Below are 27,461 nucleotides of genomic sequence, written 5' to 3'. Positions count from 1 at the left end.
AAATAAATAAATAAATTCATAGGGGTTTTTTCAAATTATAATCCAGCTCTCCAACAGTTTGAGAGACTGTGACCTGGCCCTCTGTTTAAAAAGTTTGAGGACCCCTGACTTAGAGCTTTGAACAAGTCGCTAAGAATCACAAAATTCTGTAGTCTTTCACTTTTTCATTTTATTTTATTTTAGTTTTATGTTGTAAACCTGTTTGCATTTTAGCTGAACATGTACATGATTATTTTTTTAAAAAAAAAAACATTTGCCTGGCACAGCAAATGACTTAAGCAATAGGACGGTATAAACAAACTTTTTTAAAGTCCTCTCTTTGTAAGACTTGCTTTAGGAAAAATGTGTACATGTAACTAGTGTTTTTTATCTGGATTGTCCTTCCAGAGCCGGTAGTTGAGCACAGAGGCAAAAGTTAACCAGGCTAAGTAGGGGTACATAAAATAGGCTGCTGTTTTGTTGACATTATACCAGGCTGTCGTTGTTAACATGGCTGCTCCTGTGGTTAGTAGGATAGTCACCAGGCCCTGAAACAATATCAGGAGGTTAGAATACAATATCAGTTGAAATCCAGAGCAGAGAGTACTGTAAAAATGTGCTGCTTTGAACACCTGTTAAGATACCTGCATGACAATTACCTATTACATTCACTGTCTCACTATACACCATTTTCACAGAATATATACAAAGGTTGCTTTCTGTGTGAAATACATCACAGGATTCCTTCTTTGCTTTCTTCCTTTGGCCCTGGATGTTCAAAATTATGTCCCTGACTACTCCACAGTGCATTCACTCGGGAAGTCTCCACTAGGTTTTTCCATCCCTCTTTCTCAAAAACATCAGTCCCTCCATCTCGTTCTTCCCTGATATTTATTTACTATCTGTACCCGCCACGCGTTGCTGTGGCCAACCTTCCCTCTTTCCCTCCTTCCTTCACTCCCTCTTTCCTTCCTGCTTTCCCATCTTTCCTTCACTTCTTCCTTCCTTCTCTATCTCTTTCCTTCCTCCCCCCTTTTTCTTTCTCTTCTGCTGTCTCTTTTCTTCTTTCTCTCTTTCCTTCGCTCCCTCTTTCTCTATATCTTCCCCCTTCCTTCTTTTCCTTTTTTCTTTCCTTCTCTCCTTCCTTCCTTCCTCTAACTTTCCCTTCCTTCCCCCTTTTTCTTTCCCTCCCTCTTTCTCTCCTTTCTTCCTTCTCTACCTCTTTCCTTCCTTCCTCCCTTCTCTCTTTGCTTCCATGCTTCCTTCTCCCTTTCCTTCCTTCCTTCCTTCTTTCTTTCTTTCTTTCTTTCTTTCTTTCTTTCTTTCCCTCCGTCTTTCTTTTCTTTTTCTTTTCTCCCCTTCCCTCCCTCTTTCTTCCCCTTTTTCTGTATTGTCATTTAGCTTTCCATCATTTAGCTTTTGGGGGCTTTTTAAGTCCCTTCTGCTACGTTTTGTTGTGTTTTTATGAGTGAAGGACATACATTGGGTTGTTAGGTGTATTGTGTCCAAATTTGGTGTCAATTCCCCCAGTGGTTTTTGAGTTCTGTTAATCCCACAAACTGACATTACATTTTTATTTATATAGATTTACGACATTTATATGCCGCCCTTCTCACCCCGAAGGGGACTCAGAGCGACTTACAAGTCATATCTTCATAAAACATACTATATTATTAGCATAATACAAATACATCATTCATAATATTAGTATCATATAATTGTTGCTGTGGGAGAGGGACTCAAATAACTATGAGGCTGAAAGAGGTAAGTTGTCCACGGCCGAGTGGGATTTGATCCCTGGTCTCCAGAGTCACAGTCAAATGTTCAAGCACTGCTGCACACTGGCTCCCAGATAAAACACTACTTTGTTGGAAAAACGTAATACCTTTGTCCTTTTTTTCCTATGTGGAAAAAAATCGTATAAATGGATGAAACCTGGTGCTATTTTTGTCTCGGGATAATTGTCATTCTCGTTCAGTGAGAACTGTGCAAGAAAGTGTGATTCTGGGGGACAAATCTGTCCTGTCCAGTAGGATAATGTTCAAGCCAGTTGCACACACTTAGGACACAATATGGAGTTTGTAGCAACAACCCAGCAACATCTTCCCTCACTTGACTGACCAAGGGAATTGGACTAAATCAGTTATTCTCAACCTTCCTAATGCCATGACCCCTTAATACAGTTTCTCATGTTGTGGTGACCCCCAACCATAAAAAATCTTTATTGCTACTTCATAACTGTAATTTTGCTACTGTTATGTCATTCGGGAATTGTAGTTGCTGGGATTTATAGTTAAACTACAATCAAAGAGCATTTGGACTCCATCAATGACGGAATTGAACCAAACTTGGCACACAGAACTCCCATAACCAACAAAAAATACTAGAAAGGTTTGGTGGGCATTGACCTTGAGTTTGGAGTTGTAGTTCATCTACATGCAGAGAGCACTGTTGACTCAAACAATGATGGATCTAGATCAAACTTGGCATGAATACTCTATATGCCCGAATGTGAACATTGAAACATTGAACTAAATGAACAATCCTATCTAAACTGAATGAATGCAGGCAGCCCCCAAGTTATGAACAAGATAGACTGTAGTTCGTAAGTTGAATTTCTTAGTCGTAATAGATACATTTTTATGTGTCACTCCAGCCAAAGAAAGATGGATACATACAGAGAGAGAGTATAGAGAAGGATTAACGCCCTTGTGGTGTTTGTTTTGCTGTCTGTACCCCTATTCAGAAGATTTCACCCTACTTTCTGTCCCTGTGATAATTGGGGTTTGAAAAATTCAGCATGTTTTAGAAACAAGGATTGGAGATAAAGCTTCAGTGGAGACACCTTTTCGCCTGATAACTCTTTCAAGAATTAATTTTCCTTTCGAGGGGTAGATTTCTCTCACTTCCTGTTGTCACCCCCATTCTTAACTGTGAGTTGTTCATAAGTTGGGTGTTTGTAACTCAGAGACTGTCTGTGCTGCCAAGGAACCAGAATACAAAACCTGGTGACCAGCTCAAGAAGGTGGCTGGAAATTTAAGATATTATCAAGAATGCTTTGGTAGTATTTATCGTGTCAGAAGCGAAATGATCATAAGTGAGAATGTATTTTTATAAGTACACAACGTTTAAAGGTGGTTGAAATGGAGCTGTGCCTCTCCATGGGCTTTTCAGTGTGTACCATAGAAGCACCATGTGTGTTAGAAAGTAGGAGGAAGAAATGGCATTATTCACTTCTACAGTATCTTGATTTCCAATACAAACTGCATTGCTCATAAAAGAATGAAGGCAGTAACTTATGAAATCCATCTATATATATATAAATGTAATGTTCGTTTGTGGGATTAACATAACTCAAAAACCACGGATACCAAATTTGGACACAATACACCTATCGGGCCAACAAGTGACCATCACTCATTAAAAACACTGAAAAATACAGTGGAGGGGACTTAAAAAGACAAAAAACAAAAAATTACAACAAATGTGCAAAACCACATATATACACAAATGCCTAGGTATACAACTATATACACAGTAACAGTAAAGGTTTTTTCCTTGACATTAAGTCCAGTCGTGTCCAACTCTGGGGGTTAGTGCTCAGCTCCATTTCTAAGCCAAAGACACCTCCAGGGTTATGTGGCCGGCATGACTGCACGGAGCACCGTTACCTTCCTGCTGGAGCGGTACATATTGATCTACTCATGTTTGCATGTTTTCAAACTGCTAGGTTGGCAAAGGTAAATAATAATAATAATAATAATAATAATAATAATAATAATAATAATCTTTATTTATACTCCGCCACCATCTCCCTGATGGGGACTCGGAGCGCCTTACATGAGGCCAAGCCCAAATGACAATTACAATAAAGAAAAACCAAAACACAACGAAAATGCGAACAATAAACAATAACATCATAGTTACATAAAACATATAAATACATAATATAAAAATTACAATATACACAAGCACAGAAACAATGGGCAGACTACATGTAATGATTAAAAGACAAACTGATTAAAACTAATTAAAAACTCGGGCGAGATAAAAGATAGAAGCAGGGAATTTACGGAGGAGGGCTCATTATAGCGGGAGTTGTGGAATCAAGCTTTCCCATGGGGGGGACGGGACGGGACGTATACTCCAATGACAGAACTTTGGGGCTGAGCAATCATGTGGGATTATATATCTACTCATCAAAGGTGCAGCAGAAGAGCCAGGTTTTAAGGTTCTTTTTAAAAATTTCTAGGCAAGGGGCTTGCCTAATTTCTCCAGGCAGTGAGTTCCAGAGTGGGGGAGCCACAGCGGAAAAGGCTCTCTCCCTTGTACTAACTAGGCGAGCTTGAGATACTAGCAGGGGCGAGAAAAGGGCCTCCCCGGAAGATCAGAGGGCCTGAGTTGGTTCATGGAGGGAGATACGGTCACAAAGGTAGGCGGGTCCCAAACCATTTAGGGCTTTATAGGTGATAACCAGCACCTTGAATTGGGACCGGAAAATAAACGGCAGCCAGTGGAGCTCCTTAAACAGAGGGGTAGACTGCTCCCTGTAGGTCGCCCCAGTTATTAATCTGGCTGCTGAACGTTGGACAAGTTGTAGTTTCCAGGCCGTCTTCAAGGGTAGAGAGCATTACAGTAATCCAGTCTAGAGGTAACTAAGGCATGGACCACCATGGTCAAGTCAGACTTCACGAGGTAAGGTTGCAGTAAAGGTTTCCCCTGACATTAAGTCCAGTTGTGTCCGACTCTGGGGGTTGGTGTTCATCTCAATTTCTAAGCCGAAGAGCCGGCGTTGTCCGTAGACACCTACAGAGCCATGTTGCCAGCATGACTGCATGGAGCACCGTTACCTTCCTGCCGGAGAGGTACCTATTGATCTACTCACATTTGCATGTTTTCTAACTGCTCAGTTGGCAGAAGCTGGGGCTGACAGTGGACGCTCACGCCGCTCCCTGGATTCAAATCTGTGACCTTTCCGTCAACAAGTTTAGCAGCACAGTGGTTTAACCCACTGCACCACTGGGGGCTCCCTATATACACACAAAACACATATACACAGACTGGGCCACAGCAATGCATGGCAGGGGACAGCTAGTTGCAAATAATAGTTAATTCGTAGACTGATATTCCACACAGAAAGATCTAGCTACTTCAAAACACTGAGGTGATAGGCATCCCTTATTTTGTTTAGACACCAGGGTATAGATTGCGTATGATCATGACAGTTATACTTAACTATTGTGATTAAAGACATCCTCCAATTTTTTTCTGATTCCTTTGAAAATCAGACTGATATGATCATTGCATTAATCAATACATGGAGTTCCATAATATAATCATATATGGCATGGGAGAAATCCTTTTGTAATATATTCTATGAACTACCACACACACAGAGAAAAATCCCCACTGTTATTACTTACCCATCCTTTCTTATGCTTTCCAAAGAATATGGGAACCCATGACCAGTTCAATGCTAGGTTTCCTGCATACAGTCCAAGGGGGACCATGGATTTTTCATTGAAGCCTCCCAATTCTTTCCACACCAGGTAAGAACCGTATCTGCGAAGAAGGCAATCCAATGTTTAAAAAATGAAAAGGACACAAGGACCTTCCAAGTCATTGATATTTTTATGTATGGTACAGAAACTCCGAATACTCCAGATATAAGACTACTGAGAAAGTTGTGAAGTGCAAATTCTTGGGGAAGGGAGGGAGTGAAACCTGTAGTCTGCATATAGCCCTCTTGCTCCTTCCATGTCCCCCCAAGTGTTCCAAAGATTCTAGTTCCCCCAGCAGACTGAAAGCCAAAACCAAGGTTACAACATCTATTATAGAACTCCAGTATGCTGATGACAATGTTGTCTGTGCACATTCAGAAGAAGACTTACAAGCCACTCTAAACACCTTCGCAGAAGCATACGAGCAGCTCAGCCTGTCATTAAACATTGAGAAAACCAAAGTGCTCTTTCAGCAGTCACCAGGCAATCCCTCCCCAATGCCAGAAATACACCTTAATGGTGTAACATTAGAAAATGTTGACCATTTCCACTACCTTGGCGGCCACCTCCCCACAAAAGTCAACATTGACACTGAAATTCAACACCGCCTGAGCTCTGTGAGTGCAGCATTTTTCTGAATGAAGCAGAGAGTGTTTGAGGACCGGGACATCCATAGGGATACCAAGGTGCTTGTTTATAAAGCTATTGTCCTCCCAACCCTGCGAGACGTGGACAGTCTACAGACATCACATGCAACTCCTGGAACGATTCCATCAGTGCTGCCTCCGGAAAATCCTACAAATCTCTTGGGAAGACAAGCGGACAAATGTCAGCGTGCTGGAAGAAGCAAAGACCACCAGCATTGAAGCGATGGTCCTTCACCATCAACTCCGCTGGACCGGCTATGTTGTCCGGTTACCCGACCACCGTCTCCCAAAGCAGTTGCTCTATTCCGAACTCAACGGAAAAGGGAATGTTGGTGGACAGGAAAAGAGCTTTAAAGATGGGCTCAAAGCCAATCTTAAAAACTCTGGCATAGACACTGAGAACTGGGAATGCCAGGCCCTCGAGCGCTCCAGGGGGAGGTCAGCTGTGACCAGCAGTGCTGTAGAATTTGAAGAGGCACAAATGGAGAGTGAAAGAAAGAAACATGCCAAGAGGAAGGTGCATCAAGCCAACCCCGACCGGGACCGCCTTCCACCTGGAAACCAATGTCCTCACTGCGGGAGAAGACACAGATCAAGAATTGGGCTCCACAGTCACCTATGGATCCACCACCAGTACACCAACCTTGGAGGACCATCATCCTCGCACTACGAGGGATCGCCTAAGTAATACAAATATGTACCTTTGAATTAAATGGCTTTATTATTTGTCCTTAACATGTAATTGACCTTTAGTCAGTCACATGTTCTCAGTTAACTTCTGTGATTGTGAAAATAAATATAAGCTTCCTGAGAAACGGGCATAATAGAAATGGGAGCTAAAAGAATGACAAATGCATTAAAGGGCAAGTGGCATTATTTACCAAGAGAACTCTCTTGTATTTCCACCCATAATGCACACTTGCACCTTTTCTGGAACTTGCTATTCAGCATTTAAAAAGTAGTGCATCTGCTAAAGAAAATGTACAGTTGGCTCTTCACATTTGCAGATTTTTTTGTAGATTTGACTTTTCACAAATTTGAATATTGTTTTTTCTAGAAAATTTCTAGGTCCTCCAGTACAACTCTATGGTTAACCTTCTAGGCATTTGTAGGTCATTCAGCATGATTCTATAGTCAAACTCGAATAGAAGTTAATTGGAATCATGCTGGAAAACAAAGGTTTCTAGAGAGGTGTTTTCTCAGGTTAAAAAAATAATGGAACTTTTATTTGTGACTAGCCATCCCCTGCCATGTGTTGCTGTGGCCCAGTCTGTGTATATGTGTTTTGTGTGTGTATATATGTGTATGTGTGTGTGTATTTGTTTATATATGTGTGTTCGCATATATATATAGGTGTATTATGTGTGTGTGTGTGTATATTTGTGTATTACTGTGTTTATTACGTGTATATGCATATTGTGTATATGTGTGTGCTTGTCTATATGCATATTTGTGCGTATATAAGTGTGCATGTGTATATGTGTGTATATATATGTGTGTGTGTGTGTGCATGTGCATATGTATATCTGTATGTATGTGTATGTGTGTGTACATGTGTATATTTGTGTGTGCTTGTGTATATATATGTGTGTGTGTGTATGAATGTATGTATGTGTATATGTATATATGTGTGCATGAGTGTATATGTATATATATATATATTTGTGTGTGCATGTGCATATGTATATATGTATGTATATGTGTGTGTACATGTGTATATTTGTGTGTGCTTGTATATACATGTGTGTATGAATATATGTAGGTGTATATCTATATGTGTGTGCATGTATATGTGCATTTATATATATGTGTGTGTGTGCGTACATGTGTATATTTGTGCATATAAATATGTGTGTGTATGAATGTATGTATGTGTATATGTATATGCGTGTGAATGTGTATATGTATATATGTATGTGTACATGTGTATGTGTATATGTGTGTATATATATTTCTGTGTGCATGTGCAAATATATGTATGTATATGTATGTGAACATGTGTATATTTGTGTGTGCTTGTGCATATATATGTGTGTGTATGAATGCATGTGTATATGTATATGAGTGTGCATGTGTATATGTATGTATGTGTGCATGTGTATATGTGTGTATATATGTATATTTGTGTGTGCATGTGTATACGTATATATGTATGTGTATGTGTGTTTACATGTGTATATTTGTGTGTGCTTGTGCATATATATGTGTGTATGAATGAGTGTATGTATATATGGTGTATTTTGAGGGGTTTTAAGGGGGTTTTGAGGAGATTGTGTGTGTTTTTAGGGGTAATGGACACTCATTGGATTGTTAGGTGTATAGTGTCAAAATTTCGTGTCAGTTCGACCAGTGGTTTCTGAGTGATGTTAATCCCACAAACGAACATTACATTTTTATTTATATAAAGATTTTTCCAATTTTATGGGGGTCCAACCAGAATGTGGAGGACCTGGTGAACTTTCCCCGAAAGCTTTTCCAGTCTCACCCACAAGGTGGCACCAAACACATGCAACCTTCTATAAGCAAATGTTTGGATCAACAGAACTTCCTAGTTAGGTAACCTATTCCAGCTCCAATGTGAGTTTGTTGTGGTGGTTGTATACCTTCAGCTCATTTTTTACTTCTTTCCGCACTAACTAGGACCCTAAGACAGTTTTCTTTCCAGAATGTGGTGTTTGCCCTTGCTGTCCTCTTGAGAGAACGTGCAGAAACAAATCAGTGGCAAGCTTCCCAATGCCCGTTTCCAGTATGTTCACTAGAAACACAAAGGCAGAAGGGTGGGGCTGTATATCTCCCGAACAGCCAATCTTTCAACAAGTCCTTGCATGGAAACAGCATGGAAAATAAACTTTGGCTTATAAGAAAGTGGTGGATTGTGCTTATAAGAAAGAAATTAGTAGTTTGCGTTGGAAGTATTGTTGGGACTGGAGAAATTTCAGGCACAAGGATGTATGTGCCTCCAAGGATCAATATGATATGTTCTGCAGTTGATGGTGGTGGTGATGGAAGGCTTAATGTGAGTATTCTACAGGGTTAGTCAAAATGCATAGGCCAAACATACATACAATTGTATGTATGTTTGGCCTATGCATTTTGACTAACCCTGTAGAGGGTTTGGTAATCTGTAAGTGGGAGTTCATGGGTGAAAGCAATTAGGGGTGGAGGTGTGCAGGAGATGAGTTGCAGCTGGGTGTTACTGGATTTAAGGAGCTAACCTTGAGACTGATCTTTGGGAGAAAAGTATTTGTTGTATTTTGGTGGTAGATGCTGTTGGTTTTTCCCCCAGGTCTGTTGGATTTTTTGGTATCCTGACCTGTCTCCTGTAATCTTAGAATCCTGGAACCTTCAACCTTTGGACTGGCTTTTGACTACAGTATAGACACTTGATCCCTGGACTTTGTTTATTGAACTCTCAGCATTTGAACATTAGACTGGACCCTTTTGACTACGAAGTTATTTTTGCTATCAGTTTATTCTGTAGCTGTGTGCTATCTTTTTGTTTTATATTATAAAAACAGCCAGCAAGTAAGTGCTGTTTTAATTAAACTGTTTGTTAAAACTGGGAGTTTGATTCATCTCTACCTAAATAAGGTAGAGCCCTGGCAACGTGACACAATACTGGGGGAAATTGATAAATAGGATTTCCCATGGTGTGGTTGCTTTCTGTTGCTTCTTTCCCTCTGGAGGTTTTCAGGATTGATTCCCTTCATCCTGTATGTCACTTCCTTCATCCCCCATCAGCACATAGCCACAAGCTTATGTAGTTACTTAACAAAGTTTTCTATCCACTGAAAATATTTTGTTGACAATTCCAGACCCCAGCTTCCATTTCGTCTCTTACCTTATTAGAAAGAGGAGGAGGCAAGGAAGGTCGACGGTGCTTGAGTGAAGGACCTTCCTTCTCTCCCTCACTCCCTTCCCTTCTTTCCTCCCTTCCTTTCCTTTTTTCCCTTCCTTCTCCTTCCTTTCCTTCTTTCCCTCCTCCCCTTCTTTCCTGTCCCTCCTTCCTTCTTCCTTTCCTTCCTTCCTTCTTTCCCTTTCTTTATTTCATTCCCCTTCATTTCCTTCCCTCGTTCCTTTCTTCATCTCCTTCCTTCCTCTCCCTCCTTCCTTCCTTCTCCTTCCTTCCTTCCATCCATCCTTCCTTCCTTCCTTCCATCCTTCTTCCTTTCCTTCTTTCTATGTAAGATATAAATACAATTTTAAATGGAAGGGACAGTCAAGAAATAACGAGAAGGAGGGAAAGAGGGAAGGAATGAAGGAGGGAAAGGGGGAAGGAAGGAGAGTAGGAGGGAGGGAAAGGAAGGATGAAGGTAGAGAAGCAAAGAAAGAGAGAAGGAAATAAACAAGTGAAAGGAAAAAGAGCAGGAAGGAAGGAGAAAAGGAACAAAAGATGAGGGAGGGAGGGAGGGAGGGAGGGAGGGAGGGAGGGAGGGAGGGAGGAAGGAAGGAAGGAAGGAAGGAAGGAAGGAAGAGAAGCAAGGAAGGAAGAGAAGCAAGGAAGGAGAGAAGGAAATAAACAAGTGAAAGGAAAAAGAGGGAAGGAAGGAGAGAAGGAACGAAATATAAGGAGGGAGGGAGGGAAAGGAAGGAAGAGAAGCAAGGAAGGAGAGAAGGAAAGAAACAAGTGAAAGGAAAAAGAGATGGAAGGAAGGAGAGAAGGAATGAAAGATAGGGAGGGAGGGAAGGAAGGAAGGAGAGAAGGAAGGATGTAACCAAAGAGCAAAGACAGGGAGGACAGAAACAGTAGACATGGAAGAAAGAAGAGAAATAGGGAAAGAAAAAGAAAAAAGGAAGGAAAGATGGAAGGAAGGAGAGAAAGAGGGAGGGAAGGTTGGCCACAGCAATGCGTGGCGGGTACAGCTAGTATGCAATATAACTGAAACTTAGGGGGAAAATCACTATTTAAATGGGATTAAACTATTGACAACATGAAAAACAATGTAATGCATCAAATTAAAAGTTTTTAGTGCATATAGTCAGGCAAATCAATCATGTCCTGATGACATTAGGTCCCATACAAATTCCAAAAGGCACAAGTTTAAAAAATAAATGTGGCCTCTAAAGTATCAAGAGAAATGATGAACTACATACCCCATTGATGAATATAAAGATGCCCACACAGGTGCAAACACCCAGTTAGGTGGGTTCCAGGAAGGTTTCTCCAGGTATTGATACCACGCAGGGATTTCTCTCTTGACAATCCTCGCTCCCCAAAGGCTTCCGGCGTTGGGTAAGAGGGTGAAGCCAATCACAGGGGCCCAGGACTCTACCTCTTCCATTGTGGATTCTGCAATGAACATATACAAATGACCAGAGTTGGTGAGAACTGACCTTGCATGCACCGAGGAAGACAAAACGTAGCATATGATAACATTCCAGGCCTTAAACTCCTATTCATAACCAACTTAAGTGGAAGCCGGTGATGGAGAACACTTAGACCACATTGTCCCAGAGTACAATCAAGTTGGTCATATGCAGCACTTACTAATTTACTTATCTATCTATATATAAATGCTCTGCGCATAATGAGTACCTTAAAAACCAAAGAACCAATGAACGAAATCACATCAAATTTGGCAACAAAACGTCTCACAACACAAGGCGTGATCATCACTCAAAAAATTCTGATTTTGTCATTTGGGAATAGTAGTTGCTGGGATTTATAGTTCACCTACAATCAAAGAGCATTCTGAACTCCATCAATTATGGAATTGAACCAAACTTGGCACACAGAACTCCCATGACCAACAGAAAATACTGGAAGGGTTTGGCAGGCATTGACCTTGAGTTTGGGAGTTGTAGTTCACCTACATCCAGAGAGCACTGTGGACTCAAACAATGATGGATCTGGACCAAACTTGGCACAAGCACTCAATACACCCAAATATGAACACAGATTGAGTTTGAGGGAAATAGACCTTGACATTTGGGAGTTGTCGTCACTGGGATTCACAGTTCACCTACAATCAAAGAGCATTCTGAACCCCACCAACGAACCCCCATGACCAACAGAAAATTCTTAAGGCCATCCAGTCTAGCTCCTTTCATCAGGGCAAGAAAATATAATCAAAGCCCTCCTGACAAAGAGCCATCCAGCCACAGATAGATAGATAGAGAGAGAGAGAGAGAGAGAGAGAGAGAGGTAGGGAGTTGTAGTTGCTGGGATTTATAGTTCACCTACAATCAAATAGCATGATAGAATTGAAACAACTGGGGCATACAGGACTTCCATGACCAACAGAAAACACTAGAAGGGTTTGGTGGGCATTAACCTTGAGTTTGGGAGTTGTAGTTCACCTACATCCAGAGAGCACTGTGGACTCAAACAATGATGGATCTGGACCAAACTTGGCACAAGCACTCAATACGCCCAAATATGAACACAGATGGAGTTTGGGGGAAATAGACCTTGACATTTGGGAGTTGTAGTCACTGGGATTCACAGTTCACCTACAATCAAAGAGCATTCTGAACCCCATGAATGACAGAATTGGGGCAAACTTCCTACACAGAACCCCCATGACCAACAGAAAATTCTTAAGGCCATCCAGTCCAACTCCCTTCATCAGGGCAAGAAAATGTGATCAAAGCCCTCCTGACAAAGAGCCATCCAGCCATAGACAGATAGATAGATAGATAGATAGATAGACAGACAGACAGACAGACAGATAGATAGATAGAGATAGAGAGATAGGTAGGGAGTTGTAGTTGCTGGGATTTATAGTTCACCTACAGTCAAATAGCATGATAGTATTGAACCAACCGGGGCATACAGGACTTCCATGACCAACAGAAAACACTAGAAGGGTTTGGTGAGCATTGACCTTGAGTTTGGGAGTTGTAGTTCACCTACATCCAGAGACTACCATGGACTCAAACAATATTTTCTCATTACTTTATTTTCCAGATCACCAGACTGGGCCACAGCAACATGTGGCAGGGGACGGCTAGTAGTTTTATAACTTTATTGTTTTTATTACTTTTATGGTTTTTATATGTATTATGATCTGATTTAATTGCTTTTAACCGATGTATGTATTTATATATGGCATCTCATTGTTGCCGATTTGTACGCCGCCCTGAGTCACCTTCGGGCTGAAATGGGCAGGATAAAAGTGATGTAAATAAATAAATAAATAACTATCTGACTGGCCTTTTAAAAAAATCGCCTCCATTTCCCCTTATCGGCTATAGTTTTGAGATACTGAACATATGCCATATACCATTCTTCACTCTGCTTGGTCATAAAAATCAGGATATTTTAGTGTATGGTTTGAATTAGTAACTTTTAAGCATGAAGGAAAAATATTAGCAATTAAAAGAAAAGTGTGCTACATGATAGTTTACTTATTTCATGCCAAAATCACAGATGCACAATAATAATATAATAATATAATAATGTAATAATGTAATTAATATAATATTATAATAATAATATATTATATATTATAATAATATAGTATATAATATATAATATAATATAATGATATAATAATAACATAATAACAGGAATACAAACTTTTTTGTCATTCGCCACACATATCTAAGAAACCAGAGCTGAGGCAATCTATCCAATGCAATTTTCTCAATTGGTGTCCCAAATAACCCCAGCAACAGGCCTAAAAACCAAGTCAGCAAGAAAGCTTTTGTTGTTGGGCTATTTTTTTTTGTCATGTCTAGAGGGACTTGAGAAAATTGCAAGTCGCTTCTGGTGTGAGAGAATTGGCTGTCTTCAAGGACGTTGCCCAGGGGATGCCTGGATGTTTTGATGTGTTACCATCCTTGTGGGAGGCTTGTCTCATGTCCCTGCATGAGGAGCTGGAACTGTTAGAGGGAGCTCATCCACGCTCTCCATGGATTCGAACCTGCGTCCTGTCGGTCTTCAGTCCTGCTGGCACAGGGGTTTAACCCACTGTGCCAACAGAGGCTCCTTGGTGTTGGGCTGTGTTGATACAGTTGGGACTTCTGTAGAACAAGCCCTATGAGGAGCGGCTTAAGGAGCTGGGCATGTTTAGCCTGAAGAAGAGAAGACTGAGAGGAGATATGATAGTCATATATAAATATGTGAGAGGAAGTGGCAGGGAGGAGGGAGCAACCTTGTTTTCTGCTTCCCTGGAGACTAGGACGCGGAATGATGTCTTCAAACTACAAGAAAGGAGATTCCATCTGAACATTAGAAAGAACTTCCTGAGAGCCATTCAGCAGTGGAACTCTCTGCCCTGGAGTGTGGTGGAGGCTCCTTCTTTGGAGGCTTTTGAGCAGAGGCTGGATGGCCATCTGTCAGGGGTGATTTGAATGCAATATTCCTGCTTCTTCGCAGGGGGTTGGACTGGATGGCCCATGAGGTCTCTTCCAACTCTATGATTCATTAGCAAAACCAATGAGCCAACCAATTCACATGTGTATCCTTATCCACATTTTAATTACTCTTTAGTGACTTGCAATAGTGTGGCCACTGAGTCTGTGGAATAGCATTGCAAAGGTATACACACACCTTTATGAAATGAAAAGATCACTGAAAGGTGTGGCTTAAACAGAGGTCAGGGATACCTTATAACTGGCACCAGTAAGGGGAGGGAGGGGTTGGCCCAGGAAGGAGTTACAGAAACTTGTGCAACTTGTTATCTTTTATTGTTCAAAGGTGTTCCTTATCACAGCTTCAAAAACTCTCTTTAGGCCATGAGATAAATGCAGCAAAAAGTTCCGGTGAACTCCACCCACCTGTTTCTTAAAAAAGAGTTTCTACTGGACAACTGGTGATCGGAAAAGAGGTTTAAACCATTTTTATTTAATTTTTAATGAGCAAGGTTATTATCACGGCGTGTCTGCACTCTACACCACTGGAGAAATTACACTGTTTGGCCGGTATCGCACCGCCTGACATCCGCCAGGAAGTAGCAACCAATAGTGAAAGGACCAAGGCAGTGACATCTCCAGCCCACCCCCTGTTTGGGTATCAGCCAGCATGTCAACGACTTAAATCAAGAAATAGTTTTCTAAGATCTACAGAGACACTCGCTGGAACACCTCAGCAAGCGAGAGTCCAAAAGTGGCAGCCTCAAACCCAGAACCTCAACCAATGGCTGATACCAAATGAGAGACTCCCCCCTGGGCACACAGAAGACTTGGCGATTTGGAAGGCACTGAACAGACTGCGCTCTGGCACCACGAGATGCAGAGCCAACCTCAAGAAATGGGGTTACAAAGTGGAATCCACGACATGCGAGTGTGGAGAAGACCAAACCACTGACCACCTGCTGCAATGCACCCTGAGCCCCGCCACATGCACAATGAAGGACCTCCTTGCAGCAACACCAGAGGCACTCCAAGTGGCCAGATACTGGTCAAAGGACATTTAATCAACTACCAAACTCACAAATTTTGTGTTTTGTCTGTCTGTTTGTTTGTTTGTTTTGTTCTGTTAGAAATGTAATACAATTGACTGGTTTCCCTGACACGACAAATAAATAAGTTGCTGACATTTGGAAAGGAGAACTAGCAAATCTGACCGAAAGTGAATCTGCACGAGTCGTTTTTTTTCCTGCATTGCTTTATTTTCTATTGTTTGTATAGGCATTATGTGTCATCTTATGTGAGACTAACACAAAAAAGCATGCCCTTCAAGGATTTATCTGAGAAAAAGATATGTGAAACCCAACTGGCTTCTGAAATTCATATCTGTTTCCAGGCATAAGGAATCTCCGTTGACATTCCCACCCTTCAATGCCAGATTTTGGACCATGTCTGACTCGTCTTTGAAAGCATCTACATTTCTGACCAGCCCACTGGTCAGTAAGCAGTTATGTGGGATGCTTGCCATGTATTCATCAGATTGTAAGCAAAGGAAATACCAAAAGACTTGCAGATGCCTGGGCCTGTGACCCAAGAGACAGCAAACAGAAATACAGTTAGGAAAGAGGCGGTGTTACAAGAGGAAAGAGAAACACAGTGCACAGAGGTTAAAAGAGTTGTAACAAATAAAATTAAGATGACCGGGGGCTTCCAACCACACACTCATACTAATATTATATTTGAGATTCTCATACTGACTATAGATGAAGGTAAAGGTTTTCCCCTGAGATTAAGTCCAGTCATGTCTGACTCTGGGGTGTGGTCCTCATCTCCATTTCTAAGCTGAAGAGCCGGCATTGTCCGTAGACACCTCCAAGGTCATGTGGCCAGCATGACTGCATGGAGCGCCCTTATCTTCCCACCGGAGCAGTACCTATTGATCTACTCACATTTGCATGTTTTTGAACTGCTAGGTTGGCAGAAGCTGGGGCTGACAGCGGAAGCTCAAAGCTGCTCCCCGCATTCGAACCTGTGACCTTTCAGTCAACAAGCTCAGCAGCTCAGCAGTTTAACCCACTGTAGGGTTCCCATACTGACTATACATACTGACTATACTAGACTATATTATTAAAAACATACACTATATTTACTCAGGACAGATCAGTCTTTCTAGACCAGGGGTCCTCAAACTTTTTAAACAAAGGGCCAGGTCACAGTCCCTCAAACTATTGGAGAGCCGGATTATAATTTGAAGGAAAAAATGAATGAATTCCTATGCACACTGCACATATCTTATTTGTAGTGCAAAAAAACCCACTTAAAAACAATACAATAATTAAAATTAAGAACAATTTTAACAAATATAAACTTATTAGTATTTCAATGGAAATTGTGGGCCAGCTTTTGGCTGATGAGATAGGATTGCTGTTTGTTGTTGTTGTTGTTGTTGTTGTTGTTGTTGTTGTTGTGTGATTTCAAGCTGTTTCAGACTTAGGTTGACCCTGAGCGAAGGCTGGGTAAATGACCTTGGAGGGCCGTATCTGGCCCCGGGCCTTAGTTTGAGGACCCCTGTTCTAAACAAAGAGATTCTAGAAATTCATTTTGTCCAAAAGCAAAAACTCGCTGATCTAGAATGCGTTCCAACAATGTTCTCTTTCATATTCCCCAGTAAGAAAACTGAAACATTCAGCATTTAAAATAATTCTTATCTGTTCTTGCCTCATAAAATCCCAGCCCTAATCCCTGGCACCAAAAGTGGGTGCCAGACCTTTGCCCTAGTGCGCTTGGGGACAAACATCCAAAGCTTAATGGGAACTTTCCTCTGATTAAGGTTACACATAGCTTTGCAATTTTGTTACAGCTGCCAACTCCATTTCAAGGCATAAAGTGTTACAAAGGAGTAAGAGTAACAAAAGATTGTAAGGCAAAGAGGAACAGGGAAAAATACATGATTTATCTGACATGTGACAGTGGTGTGCCTACTGCCAGCCAACTCTGAGGTCTTCAAATGTCATGTGGCCCCTTTTCTTCTTATATATTTATGAATTACTAGCTGTACCCGCCATGCGTTGCTGTGGCCAACCTTCCTTCCCTCTTTCTCTCCTCCTTTCTTTCTCTCCTTCCTTCCCTCCTTCACCCTCCTCTTCTAAAGGGCCTGGTCTAGGGGATGCTGGGACCTGTAGTCCGAAAGAGAGTGTGGATATGCCATTGTGTGTTTTGTTTGCCAGGGGGAGTCGTTTTTGCGCATGCGCTGTAGCGTCTTTTTGCCTTTTTGGCCTTTTAAGTCCCTTCTGCTGCGTTTTTATGAGTGATGGTCACTTGTGGACCTGATAGGTGTGTTGTGTACAAATTTCCTGTCAATTTGCCCAGTGGTTTTTGAGTTATGTTAATCCCACAAATGAACATTACATATTTATTTATATAGACTAGCTGCCACCTGCCACATGTTGCTGTGGCCCAGTCTCTGTATATGTGTTTTGTATATGTATATGTGTGGGTATATATTTCTGTATAAGTGTATAAATGTGGTTTTGCACATGTAAATTTTTTTTGGCTTCTTAGTTTCTTCTGCTGTGTTTTTCAGTGTTTTTATGAGTGATGGTCACTTGTTGGCCTGATAGGTGTACTGTGTCCAAATTTCATGTCCATTTGTCCAGTGGTTTTTGAATTATGTTAATCCCACAAACAAGTATTACATTTTTATTTAGACTAGCCATCCCCTGCCACATGTTCCTGTGGCCCAGTTTCCGTATGTGTGTGATTTGTGTGTGTATATATGTGTGGGTATATATTTGTGTATAAGTGTATAAATGTGGTTTTGCGCATGCATTGTAAAAAAATGGCTTTGGAGTCTCTTCTGCTGTGTTTTTCAGTGTTTTTATGAGTGATGGTCACTCATTGGCCTGATAGGTGTACTGTGTCCAAATTTTGTGTCAATTCGTCCAGTGCATCTTGGTTTTGAAAAAAATATAGTAATATTTTTAACCTGTGAGAACACTAGTGTTCCTCACTAGAAATCTTGGTACTGTCCCATTATCCAGGTGGATTCCAAAAGGGGGCCAGAGAGAGAAGGATAGTCCATTTTATGGGGGGGGGGGGTTGAAGGAGGAAAACTATTTTAACCTTCCCTCCCCCACTTTCCCATATCATAAACAATGGTTGCTTTGACAATGGTGACATGGGTGGGGGAAATAACAGGAACAATGGGGAAATGATTATACTCCTTCAACTCCGTTCTATCCCCATAAAATGGACTATCCTTCTCTCTCTAGGCCCCTTTGTGTCCTCTGCCCTGATAATGAAACACTACTAGAATCTCTAGGTCTTCCAGTAGAATCCTATGGTCATTGGTCAACTTTTTGGTCGTGTCAGGAGTGACCTGAGAAACTGCAAGTCGCTTCTGGTGTGAGAGAATTGGCCGCCTGCAAGGACGTTGCCCAGGGGATGCCTGGATGATTTTTTTGATGTTTTATCATCCTTGGGGGAGGCTTCTCTCATGTCCCTGCATGAGGAGCTGGAGCTGATAGAGGGAGCTCATCCGCCTCTCCCTGGATTCGAACCTGTGACCTGTCAGTCTTCAGTCCTGCTGGCACAGGGGTTTAACCCGCTGCGCTACTGGGGGCTCCTGAAATGTGACTATTTAATCCCACTATATCTAGGCAAGAATTCTTTCTAGGAACGTCTCTGTCTTCCAGTACAACTCTATGGTCAATATCTGGTGGGTATCTGGTGGCCATAAAGTTGCACTAGAGGACCTAAAGATTCCTAGAGAGAACATATTAATCAAATGTGCAAATAATCAAATCTGCAAAAGTGAATCCTCACAAATGTGATGAGCTAATCATACCTATGAAGAGAAGACAGAGTATATATAGCTGAAAAATCCTCCAACAAGAACTCCCAACTTTTCATTTAGGCAACAGCTCTGCCCACACTTGGGAGGTGAAAGTGCGGAGAAAAACTCCTCTCCTCCTTTCTTCCCTGTAATTCAAATCCCTGTAATTCCCTGAAATATCTTTGTAAAATAGAGCACAGGTTGTGCAAGTAGTCGCAATGCTTGTGCAACCGGCACAACAGGAACAGCAGTCGGCTCCTGAATGAGGCACAGTTCACACAAAGGGACAAAACTAAAACCCAGCAGTGTTTTCCTCGCATGTAGTTGCGGTATAAAATCTTGAAGGGTTTCATAAGGTGTGTTATGCAAATAGTTACATAGGGCCCTGACCTTATCACCTGCTTTGCTGTACAATTTTTCTGTGTCATGCTGCTACTGAATTGCTGCAATTAATGCACTTGGTTGTGTAATAGTTGACCCAAACGGAGTCACCAAAGCAGTAGGCTTAACTTCTAGGCTCCTAGCCTTACAATTAATGAATATAGTAGATATTTAGAAGATCATTGCCAAGCGATGGGGGGGGGGGGGGGGAATCAAATACTCTGGCTTTGTGGGTCATAAAAATCCCCCTTAACTCCAAACAAATGCAGACACACTGTGCTCTGCCTGCAAAGTCAGAATCAATCCAGAACTCAAAGGAAAGTACTCTGTTGCTGCTAATGGACATGGAAACTTTGCGGCCTTTATCCTTAATCCTCTTCATCAATTCTCCCTCGCTCTGTACTGCCTTTGAAGAAATGGGTTTACTCAGTGTGTCCATAAAAGCTTATGTTAAAATAAACAAAAAAAATTCTTTTTTTCCCCTTCCCCTTTCTTCTTCCTTTAAGGAAGTCTTAAAACTGCTTTGAAAGTCAACTGACGCAAATATCAAACACAAAGCAGGCTCCCACTCGTACTTTCGTTATTCTGTACACCTCTTCACATCTTTGCCTGACCAACGGTGCGTCCATACTAGAGAATGAATGCATTTTGACACTACTTTAACTGCCATGAATGCCCTTGAGGGCCTGAGAACTGTGTGCGTCGCTCTCAATGAGCAAGTCAACAACTGCCTTGTTGTTGGCTGCCTTGGATGAGATTGCCCCCAGACACCTCCTTCGCCCTCGCCAGAATCGCTCCCCTTGGTACACTAATGAGCTACGGACAATGAAGCAAGCACGAAAGCGGCTGAAACACCGGTGGCGGTGGAAACCCGACGAGGTGGCAGTGTCTGCTTTCAAGGCTTTTCGCAGGTCCTCAGCCGTCAAGGACACTAAAAAATCTTACAGTTCCTCTTTAATAGCCTCTGCTAGATCATGCCCAGCACAATTATTCAATATTGTTCATGCTTTGATCAGTCCAGCTCCCTTAGTCCAGAACCCAGCAACCATGGCTCTTACAGCAGTGGCATTCCAAAAGTTTTTCATTGATAAAATCACCATGCTTCGGCAGGAACTGCCCCCTACAGTCGATACCTTGAGTGAGCTCGAACTTTGTGGCCGCTTAGTGGGCCTATCTTTGACCGATTTACTCCGCTTGACTGGCTGCTGCAAAACCAACCACCTGTTCCCTTGATCCATGCCCCTCTTGGCTGGTTAAGAGCTGCCTGGAAGGTCTACTCAATCCGTTGAGTAAGATAATCAATGGCTCTCTTGAACAAGGGGTCTTCCCGGACAACCTAAAATAGGCAAGGGTTCGTCCTTTGCTAAAGAAGCCTAGCTTGGATCCCATGACCCTTGCCAATTATCGTCCTGTCTCTAACCTTCCATTCTTAGGTAAGATGATAGAGCGGGCTGTTCTGGGACAATTGCAACAATTTTTGGATGACACAGCCGGCCTGGACCCTTTCCATGGGACAGAGACAGTACTGGTTGCCATTACAGATTAACTTCGTCGCCAGTCTGATAGCAGCGGATCAGCGCTACTGGTACTTCCCGACTCTTGTCTGCTGGAGCTAGGTGTGAATGTTTCAACTGATCACCTTGATTTATTCACATTCACATTCACACCTAGCTCCAGCAGACAAGAGTCCTTTGTCCCACCCTGGTCATTCCACAGATATATAAACCCTTTTTCCTAGTTCCAACAGACCTCACTACCTCGGAGGATGCTTGCCATAGATGCCGGCGAAACGTCAGGAGAGAATGCCTCTAGACCATGGCCATATAGCCCGAAAAAACCTACAACAACCCCGTGATTCCAGCGATAAAAGCCTTCGACAATATTTAATACTGATATTGTACTATGCTAATGGAGCCCCTGGTGGCGCAGTGGGTTAAAGCACTGAGTTGCTGAGCTTGTTGATCGAAAGGTCGCAGGTTCGATTCCGGGGAGCGGCGTGAGCTTCCGCTGTCAGCCCTAGCTTCTGCCAACCTAGCAGTTCGAAAACATGCAAATGTGAGTAGATCAATAGGTACCGCTCCGGCGGGAAGGTAACGGCGCTCCATGCAGTCATGCCGGCCACATGACCTTGGAGGTGTCTACGGACAACGCTGGCTCTTCGGCTTAGAAATGGAGATGAGCACCACACCCCAGAGTCAGACATGACTGGACTTAATGTCAGGGGACTACCTTTACCTTTACTATTCTATGCTAATAATATAATATATTGTATGTATATATATATATATCTTGTAAGGTGCTCTGAGTCCTCTTTCGGGTGAGAAGAGCGGCATATAAACATCGTAAATAAATAAATAAATATACGTACTGAAGCATTCATAGAATCGTGGTGTGTGTGTGTATGTGCGTCTATCCTATTCTATCCTATCTGATTTGTTGTCGATCCACTCCTTTGGGCTTCAAACAAATCTACCATTTGCCAAAACACCACCCCCCCCCCCCCCCGTCCCAATTTCTCACCAAATAGCTTAACCATTGGTTCATCCCCTTAGGCAGATCTTGTATTTGACGAGATGAACCAATTGAATTATTAAAATAATATAATATAGTATACTAGCTGTGCCCTGCCACGCGTTGCTGTGGCCTATAGTAAAACTTATCAAAGTTGAGGTAGATATCTGGACTATTATGTGTGTGCAGCGGCGGGGGGAATGATGGAGCCTGGGGTTGCGTGTGTGTGTGCGGCGGCGGGGGGAGTGGGGTTGCATGTGTGTGTGCGACGGCGGGGGGAGTGATGGAGCGTGGGGTTGCATGTGTGTGTGCAGCGGCGAGGGAGTGATGGAGCGTGGGGTTGCGTGTGTGTGTGCGGTGGCGGGGGGGGAGTGATGGAGCATGGGGTTGCGTGTGTGTGTGCAGCGGCGGGGGGAGTGGGGTTGCGTGTGTGTGGCGGCGGAGGGAGTGATGGAGCGTGGGGTTGCGTGTGTGTGTGTGCAGCGGCAGGGGAGTGATGGAGCGTGGGGTTGCGTGTGTGTGTGCGGCGGCGGAGGGAATGATGGAGCCTGGGGTTGTGTGTGTGTGTGCGGCGGTGGGGGGAGTGGGGTTGCGTGTGTGTGTGTGCGGCGGTGGGGGAATGATGGAGCGTGGGGTTGCGTGTGTGTGTGCGGCGGCAGGGGGAGTGATGGAGCGTGGGGTTGCATGTGTGTGTGCAGCGGCGGGGGGAGTGAGGTTGCGTGTGTGTCGCGGCGGAGGGAGTGATGGAGCGTGGGGTTGTGTGTGTGTGTGCGGTGGCAGGGGGAGTGATGGAGCGTGGGGTTGTGTGTGTGTGTGCGGCGGCAGGGGGAGTGATGGAGCGTGGGGTTGCGTGTGTGTGTGGCGGCGGGGGGAGTGATGGAGCGTGGGGTTGCGTGTGTGTGTGCGGCGGCAGGGGGAGTGATGGAGCGTGGGATTGTGTGTGTGTGCGCGGTGGCGGGGGGAGTGGGGTTGCATGTGTGTGTGCGGCGGCGGGGGGAGTGATGGAGCGTGGGGATGCGTGTGTGTGTGCGGCGGCGGGGGGAGTGATGGAGCGTGGGGTTGTGTGTGTGCATGCGGCAGGGGGTGTGTGTGTGCGGGAAGCGGCGCGGTGGGGCTTGGAGTGGGCATGGCTTCTGCAGAGGGAACGTTGGCCGGAAGGCTGTGTGCATGCGCCAGGGAACTTGCGGCTGGGCACCAATGCACATGCTCAGTTGTTTTGCCGTTTTGTGAGTGTGTTGTTGTGTTGTTTTTCATTTTGAGTAGATATCTTTGTACCTTGTGGGTTGTGTTATGGGCATGGGAATTTTGGTTAAGTTTCGTTGGGGTTTTTTTTGAGTTTTGTTGTTTTGCCGTTTTGTTAGTGTGTTGTTGTGTTGTTTTTCATTTTGAGTAGATATGTTTGTACCTTGTGGGTTGTGTTATGGGCATGGGAATTTTGGTTAAGTTTCGTTGGGGGGTTGTGGAGTTTTGCTGTCCGGTTGAACCAACCTAACAGATTTATATATATAGATAATGCTTAGACCATAGGCCTTTTACATACAGGACAAACAAATACACACATAAAAACCAGATTATTAAATACAATGCGAAATACACAATTCAAATACTATATAAACCATTGCAATGTTATATTGGGAATCCTGGGAGTTATCATATGGCAAGGCCCCAGAACTATTTGGAAGAGAATAATAACACTATGTAACGAAATTTTGATAAAGTTTCCATTCCTGGTTTGAAAGCGTCATTTCCTGTGTAATTCTGCAGGACTTAATTTGAAAGTCATAGTCCAAAAAGGTTGTTTTTGTGGCTGCCACAAACAATGTCAAAACAGTTGAGACTATGAGATATTCATTGAAAAACTAGAACAAAATGCGCTGCAGGATGTCCCGCACATAACAAAGTTTTTGTAGTTTAATACACTTTTAAATTGTTTTTAGATAGAACGAATTAGGAAATGACATTTATAACCCAGAAACAAAGATTATTAATTAATTAATTAATTATTAATTGATTGATTTGTTAGCCAACTTTTCTTGTGGCTTGAGGCGAGGCACAACACAGGCTGGATCTAAAGGCCGTTTCAGAATGCAGATTGAACTGGAGTATATGAGTCCACACTGCCAAATAATCCAGCTCAATGCAGTTAATCCTCATTCAGAAACTGCCATTATACAGAAGTGTCTCCAGCTACCATTAAAACACATCACCATAAAATACAGACAAAGAAAAGACATAGATTGAAGTGTGTCGTGAAAGATACACGTATGAAAATGCATGGTACAAAGATGAAAACACACTAGGAATATAACTTAAATCGAAGTATAAGAAAACTATCCCAAGGAAGAGGAAGCAGGCTTGTTCTCTGCTACTCATGAGACTCCGGGCCTTTCCACACAATCCTATATCCCAGAAAATCCCACAATAATGCTCAGATAATGTGGGCTTTCCTGCCTTGATGTTCTAAGATATAGGTCTGTGTGGAAGGGCCCTAATCCTTGAATATCAAGACAGAAAATCCCATATTTTCTGCTTTGAACTGGATTATACAGCAGTGTGGACTCAGATAACTCAGTTCAAAGCAGATATTGTGAGATTTTCTGCCTTGAGATTCTGGGCTGTATAGAAGGGCCCTATATCCCTGAATATCAAGGCAGAAAATCCCGCATTTTCTGCTTTGAACTGGATTATACAGCAGTGTGGACTCAGATAACCCATTTCAAAGCAGATATTATGGAATTTTCTGCCTTGATATTCTGGGCTGTGTGGAATGGCCCTATATCCCTGAATATCAAGGCAGAAAATCCCACATTTTCTGTTTTGAACTGGATTATACAGCAGTGTGGACTCAGATAACCCAGTTCAAAGCAGATATTGTGGGATTTGTGCCTTGATATTCTGGGCTGTATGGAAGGGCCCTATATCCCTGAATATCAAGGCAGAAAATCCCACATTTTCTGCTTTGAACTGGATTACACAGCAGTGTGGACTCGGATAACACAGTTCAAAGCAGCTATTGTGGGATTTTTTGCCTTGATTTTCTGGGCTGTATGGAAGGGCCCTATATCTCTGGATATTTTCTGCTTTGAACTGGATTATACAGCAGTGTGGACTCAGATAACCCAGTTCAAAGCAGATATTGTGGGATTTTCTGCCTTGATTTTCTGGGCTGTATGGAAGGGACCTACATCCCTGGCTATTTTCTGCTTTGAACTGGATTATACAGCAGTGTGGACTCAGATAACCCAGTTCAAAACAGATATTGTGGGATTTGTGCCTTGATATTCTGGGCTGTATGGAAGGGCCCTATATCCCTGAATATCAAGGCAGAAAATCCCACATTTTCTGCTTTGAACTGGATTACACAGCAGTGTGGACTCGGATAACACAGTTCAAAGCAGCTATTGTGGGATTTTTTGCCTTGATTTTCTGGGCTGTATGGAAGGGCCCTATATCTCTGGATATTTTCTGCTTTGAACTGGATTATACAGCAGTGTGGACTCAGATAACCCAGTTCAAAGCAGATATTGTGGGATTTTCTGCCTTGATATTCTGGGCTGTATGGAAGGGCCCTATATCCCTGAATATCAAGGCAGAAAATCCCGCATTTTCTGCTTTGAACTGGATTATACAGCAGTGTGGACTCAGATAACCCAGTTCAAAGCAAATATTGTGGGATATTCTGTGTGGATGGGCCCTATATCCTTGAATATCAAGACAGAAAATCCCACATTTTCTGCTTTGAACTGGATTATACAGCAGTGTGGACTCAGATAATCCAGTTCAAAGCAGATATTATGAGATTTTCTGCCTTGATATTCTGGGCTGTATGGAAGGGCCCTATATCCCAGAATATCAAGGCAAAAAATCCCTTTGAACTGGATTATATGATTGTGTGGATTCAGATAACCCAGTTCAAAGCAGATATGAGATATTCTGGGTTGTATAGCTGTGTGGAAGGGCCCAAGGACTCAATGGAGCTATGGGTTCAAATGACAGGAAAGGAGATTCCACCTGAACATGAGGAAGAACTTCCTGAATGTGAGAGCCGTTCAGCAGTGGAACTCTCTGCCTCGGTGTTTGGTGGAAGCACCTTCCTTGGAGGCTATTAAACAGGTGCTGGATATTAGGGGTACTTTGAAGCCGTTTCTTACCTGCTGCTTCTTCTTCTTCTTCGGCAGAAGGAAGGAAGGAAGGAAGGGAAGGCGAGGCCAGGCGGGAGCTAAAGCCTGGCGAGGAACCCAGGCCCCGCCTCCCAGCCTCCCACGGAAGAAGGGAAGGCAGATAACCCACAATATCTGCTTGGAACTAGGTTATCTGGAGTCCACGCTGCCATATAATCCAGTTCAATGTGGATTTTATGCAGCTGTGTTTTCTCAAGCTCAACACACCCCTATAAAAAAGCCTGGGCTGCCACTCCCAGCATCTCCCCCCTCCCAGCCCAAGTAACTTTCCCAAACTATAGCTGTAGACCTTGAAAGGGAAGGGCATGGCATTTCAAATGGGTCTCTTTAAATGGTTTCCACTTCATCACACTAAAAATTCAATTAAAATCCGTTTTCTGCCTCTGCAGAATTCTAGGGGTTGTAGTTTAGGGAGGAGCCATTAACAGCCTCACTAAACTACAAACCCCAGAATTCTGCAGGAGGCAGAAACCGGATTTTCCCCCCCATTTTTTAAAATTTAAGTAGGCATACATTTGCAAGTGTTTGTTGCATACAGTGCAATACTTTCTATCAATGTTCCATAATCATTTGTCTGATGATATATTTCATTTAAGGCAGTGTTTCTCAACCTGGGGGTCGGGACCCCTTGAGGGGTCGCAACGGGGTGTCAGAGGGGTCGCCAAAGACCATCAGAAAACACAGTATTTTCTGTTGATCGTGGGGTTTCTATGTGGGAAGTTTGGCCCAGTTCTATTGTTAGTGGGGTTCAGAATGCTCTTTGATTGTAGGTGAACTATAAATCCCAGCAACTACAACTCCCAAATGTCAAGGTTTATTTCCTCCCAAACTCCACCACTATTCACATTTGGGCATATTGAGGATTTGTGCCAAGTTTGGTCCTGATCCATCATTGTTTGAGACACAGTGCTCTCTGGAAGTAGGTGACCTTCAACTCCAAAACTCAAGGTCAATGCTCACCAAACCCTTCCAGTTTTTTCTATTGGTCATGGGAATTCTGTGTGCCAAGTTAGGTTCAATTCCATTGTTGGCGGAGTTCAAAATGCTCTTTGATTGTAGGTGAACTATAAATCCCAGCAACTACAACTCCCAAATGGCAAAATCAATCCGCCCCCCAACCCCACTCGGGCG

General features: G+C 42.8%; 1 protein-coding gene across 1 annotated transcript; it reads right to left on the bottom strand.

The window, feature by feature from the left end:
* Window positions 1-244: 244 nt before the first annotated feature.
* On the bottom strand, window positions 245-26,409 carry TSPO (translocator protein). The gene is made up of 4 exons (XM_067468904.1): window positions 26,301-26,409; window positions 11,223-11,418; window positions 5,404-5,542; window positions 245-527 (listed from the first exon to the last, which is right to left on the bottom strand). Exons 2-4 carry the CDS (start codon window positions 11,408-11,410, stop codon window positions 357-359), a joined length of 498 nt encoding a protein of 165 aa, XP_067325005.1. The 5' UTR covers window positions 11,411-11,418; window positions 26,301-26,409; the 3' UTR covers window positions 245-356.
* Window positions 26,410-27,461: the final 1,052 nt, after the last annotated feature.

Source organism: Anolis sagrei, chromosome 5, assembly GCF_037176765.1.
Source record: "Anolis sagrei isolate rAnoSag1 chromosome 5, rAnoSag1.mat, whole genome shotgun sequence".
Classification (NCBI taxonomy): domain Eukaryota; kingdom Metazoa; phylum Chordata; class Lepidosauria; order Squamata; family Dactyloidae; genus Anolis; species Anolis sagrei.
The sequence above is the reverse complement of the archived record's forward strand: the minus strand, read 5'-3'. Positions and strand labels throughout refer to the sequence as shown.

Bases quoted from the DNA above. Each gene is read 5' to 3' on its own strand.
- TSPO (XM_067468904.1), bottom strand. From the start codon at position 11,410: ATGGAAGAGGTAGAGTCCTGGGCCCCTGTGATTGGCTTCACCCTCTTA. The intron at 5,543-11,222 runs GTATGTAGTTCA...CCTTCTTCGCAG, and splicing joins TCTTTATATTCATCAATGGG to ATACGGTTCTTACCTGGTGT. The intron at 528-5,403 runs GTAAGTAATAAC...ATATTGTTTCAG, and splicing joins GAAAGCATAAGAAAGGATGG to GGCCTGGTGACTATCCTACT.